The sequence below is a fragment of the Sinocyclocheilus rhinocerous genome, unplaced genomic scaffold, assembly GCF_001515625.1.
Source record: "Sinocyclocheilus rhinocerous isolate Xijiao unplaced genomic scaffold, SAMN03320098_v1.1 scaffold532, whole genome shotgun sequence".
In the NCBI taxonomy this organism is placed as follows: domain Eukaryota; kingdom Metazoa; phylum Chordata; class Actinopteri; order Cypriniformes; family Cyprinidae; genus Sinocyclocheilus; species Sinocyclocheilus rhinocerous.
Window position 1 is genome coordinate 1297924 of NW_015642820.1, and position 4435 is coordinate 1302358.

Sequence of the window (4435 nt, forward strand, 5' to 3'; positions counted from 1 at the left end):
TATTCCCGGTTCAAGTGTGACAAAAGTAAAAAAGTCTCATAACATAACGATCAACGCTTGATTTTTAAAAAATCTTTAAAAATGTTTGGGTCAAAATGACCTGAGGGACGGATGAGGGTTTTAATCAAGACAGAATTTTTGTTCCTTTAAATCTTTGACAAAGATCATGTACAGTAAGTTCAAATTCAAATGCAATACAATGCAAATTCAACATAAAGACATTTACAGGACTCACCAACAGTATTGCTGACGTTCTCACCCTTCCCATTGTGCTCCATTGTGACCTGCTGCACAGCCCCAGATTGGGGCATCAGCCCTGTACTCTGACCTTTGACCTCTCTGCCATCACTGCCGAGAGGTATCTCGGTCTCCAAGGTGTGGGATTGGGAATTGGACGGAATTTGATGATCACCTGCAGTTTGACTCAAGTGTTGATGATCTTCCTACAGGGACCATGAAACAAAATTGAAGGGGACTTATCATTTTAAAGGAATAGTTAACCCAAAAAATGAAAATTTGCGTACTCTCCCTCAGGCCATCCAAGACGTACATTAGTTTGTTTCTTCATGGGATCAGATTTGGAGAAATGTAGCATTACATCAATTGCTCATCAATGGATCCTCTGCAGTGAATGGGTGCCGTCAGAATGAGAGTCCAAACAGCTGATTAAAAACAACACAATAATATCCGCAAGTAATCCACGCGACTGCAGTGCATCAAGTTAATGTTTTGTGAAGTGAAAGGCTGCATGTTTGTAAGAAACAAATCAATCATTAAGACATTTTTAACCTCAAACTGTTGCTTCCGGCTAAAATGCAAGTTCTCTTTCTATATTATTGCTTTCTACAGTGAAAAAATCTGAATCAGGTGGGAAATATGCAGAGATCAAGCACCGTTTACAAGCAAAAACAGTTCTAAACAAATATGTCAATAGATTTCGGTGTGAGAGGAAGGCAAGGAATGGACTTTTTAACTTTTTCACTCATTATTATCGATTATGTAATAATTTTTTGGCCAGAAGTGACAGTTTTACGTTAAAACATCTTACTGATACATTTGTTTATTACAAACACACAGCTTTTGGCTTTACAAGAACTGACGTTGTGTGGATTATTGTAATTTTTTTATCAGGTGTTTGGACTCTCATTCTGACGGCACCCATTCACTGCAGAGGATTCATTGGTGAGCAAGTCATGTAATGCTACATTTCTCCAAATCTGTTCCCATCAAGAAACAAACTCCTCTACCTCTTGGATGGCCTGAGGGAGAGTAAATGTTTAGCAAATTTTCAATTTTATGTGAAGTATTGCTTTAACACTTTAGACATATTAACTAAATCAAGTTAATTTAATTTATTGTGACATGCAGTCACAAAAGTACTTACATGTCCTCCGTTTATTAAACCTAAAATGAAAACAAGAAATAAGTCAAAAGCTGGCGTATGTCAGACAGTGTGAGCAGCTCATGTAGGTGCAACAGCGACTGTGTGAACTGTATGTTGCGTGCCTAGGCGTTCTGTGGTTTCTCAGGTTGTTATGGATGTGTTAAATGCATGTCATTCTGAAACACTGTGAATGTTTATGTTGAGTCTGACCTTATGGGAATTAAAACACGTGAGAGACAATGCAATGCGCTTTACTGTAAGAAGCAATCTGGGTGGATTCCAGGCCACTTATAGCCGCTACACTGCACTTTAGACATGAAAATACAGTACTGTGGTTCAAAAGGAGTTTCTTGGTTTTAGACAATTACTGCTGACAAACACAGTATCATTGCAGACTTGTGTTATTTGTGTTCATTTGTAGCCTATTGTATGCTGACGCATTCAAAATATCCATTGCATATTAGTCTTTATATCATACCAGGCCATTTTAAAAAGGTTTTCTTTGCCCCGTTTTTCATCAGTATACAGAATCCAGCCATGAACAAGATTATCAACATTAAGATCAATAGCAGCAGCCAATGGGACTGGCTTTCCTCTGTCGTGTCTATGAGTGGTGCAGTGACCCCTGGTGATGACAAAAAGAAACTCAATGTCATTTTTACTCAAGTTTATTACAACAGAATGTAATTACTTTTTTTTTTCCCTGTTGGATTTTGACATTATTTAACCATTTTTTGCCTACAAATTATTGCTCATTACTATAAAGATTTTCACATTTGTTTTTTTAATTATTATTTAAATCAGCATAAATTAAAAACAGCATACTACCAAAATACAAAAAAATACAAATATTTATTTATTTTTTGGATTAAGGTAATTGTAATACTTCTACAATAGGCTTAATTTTATTTATGCAAAATGTATGTCCTTTATCGGTTTTATTTTAGTATCGATGAGATAATATTAAGAGTTTTTATTAATAATTTAAATAATTTATGTAATTTTTATATTTTCCGTTTTCATTTAAATTGAGTAATTTTGTCGTGTTTTGTCATTTTTAGTAGTTTTTTTTTTAATGCCTCTATAGTTTTTATTAATTTTTATTTCAGTTTTAATTATTTTAGAACATCAAGTTAAACTAAATTAAAATGAGAAATGGCAACTAGCTGAAATATATATATATATATACAGTGCTGTGAAAAGGTTTTTGCCCCTTCCTGTTTTTTTTTATTTTTTGCATATTTGTCACACTTAAAAGATTCAGATCATCAAACAAATTTTAATATTACACACAAAGATAGTGCCAGTAAATACAAAATGCAGTTTTTTAAAGATAATTTCATTTATTAAAGGAAAAAAGCTGTCCAAACCTGCTAACAGATGTAAACAACGTATGCTGTTCTGAGTCAGCTGCGTCACACGGCTACGCTGTTTCCGTTCAGATCAAATCACAACAACGTAGGAAACAAATCCGGCGTGACGCAGCTGACACAGAACAGCATATGCTGTTTACATCCAGCGGATATTCTCCAAAATGGCACCAGGGTGATGCGGAGGATTAGTTTCAGTTTTAGTTAACTATAATAACCCTGTTCTTTAATTTTTTTTTGGTGATATATGGGAGATTCTTTACAGGTTTCATGAGATAAATCTGGCTGCTATTTTTCTCACTTTAAGTTTCAAATACTTTATACATTGCTTTCCAAAAATGTATATTCAACACATCCCAACAGTGAATAGAGTGTCATGCGTTTATCAGTACCTGTCCAGGGGATGGAAGTGTTAGTGATAGGGAATGTAGTAATGATATTTGTGGTAGTGGACAAGGATGGCATCACTGTGGTGACATTCACACACTGTCTGTCCTGTGTTGCTGTGCCCTCTTTGAGCTTTATCATCCCCAACTTAGCACAACTGTGGAAAAGATAATGATCACAGAGATAATGCATGAGACAAGAGCAGGTCAGTCTTAATATTGTGTGTTTGTAAGGCAGCACTGGTTTGATATTCCTCAGATACTTTGGTTAGTGTTTGTTCTAAACCCTCTACTACATAATCTGCAAATAATTTGACCTTAGCTTAAACTTTCCCAGATAGAATGTTCAGAACTGAAAATAACCGTTAGAGTCATTTGCATACTAACATATGCTCTTCCTTCTGACATCTATTTGCATAGTAAATTGTGATTGGGCTTATCTTCTTTCCATATATTTAACTACTTACAGCTGCTTGTACACTTCACAGTGGTTGTGTGTTGATTCTCGTACACAGAAAAAGAAGTTGCACTGTAAACAGAAGTGGCTAGCAGAAAACTCAAAGATAAGATAAGAGAGATAAAGAAACTGAGTGATAGAGAGAAAATAAAAAATAGTGTGAAACTTGGTGGTGCTGCTGTGTGTGACCACACATGATTCTTCATCTTACTCAAAACATGCCTATTAAATGCATTTAAGTCTCCTAAAATAGTAGTTACCACAATGCCAGCTTACTGAAAGTCAAAAGAGCCAACCAAGTCTGTATGATATTCTGGCCTCTGTATGGACAATGCAAGTCTGAGGTATTTGCATTTTCCAGTAATTATATCTGGATGCAGTTTTATGGAAGCCATCACAGGATAAAATATTTTTTTAAAAAGGTAACTTTATATCTCACAATTCTCGCAATTCTGAGTTTATATCTAAAAATCGTGCCTCTTTTCTCGCAGTTCTGAGAAAAAAAGTCAAGATTTCGGTTACACTTTATTTTAAGGTGTCCTTGTTACAGTGTAATAATTATACATTTAAGTATTTAGTAATATTAATAAACTACATGTACTTACTATATGGGTACACTCTTAAAAATAAAGGTGCTTAAAAGGTTCTTCACAGCAAAGCCATAGAAGAACCATTTTGGGTTCCACAAAGAACCATTCAGTCAAAGGTTCTTTAAAGAACCATCTCTTTCTTACCTTTTTATAATCTGAAGAACCTTCTTTCATCACAAAGAACCTTTTGTGAAACAGAAAGGTTCTTTAGATGTTAAAGGTTCTTTATGGAACCATTTAGACAAAAA

The 4435-nt window shown here is 34.8% G+C and overlaps 1 protein-coding gene across 1 annotated transcript in view; it reads right to left on the reverse strand.

The window, feature by feature from the left end:
• Positions 1 to 4435, reverse strand: part of LOC107756656 (uncharacterized) — a 27375-nt gene that overhangs the window by 12107 nt on the left and 10833 nt on the right. The window contains exons 5-8 of the mRNA XM_016573851.1: positions 3147 to 3298; positions 1863 to 2009; positions 1385 to 1404; positions 236 to 443 (exon numbers count right to left, since the gene is read on the reverse strand). Coding sequence (XP_016429337.1) covers positions 236 to 443; positions 1385 to 1404; positions 1863 to 2009; positions 3147 to 3298 — 527 coding nt within the window. The remainder of the gene's footprint in view (positions 1 to 235; positions 444 to 1384; positions 1405 to 1862; positions 2010 to 3146; positions 3299 to 4435) is intronic.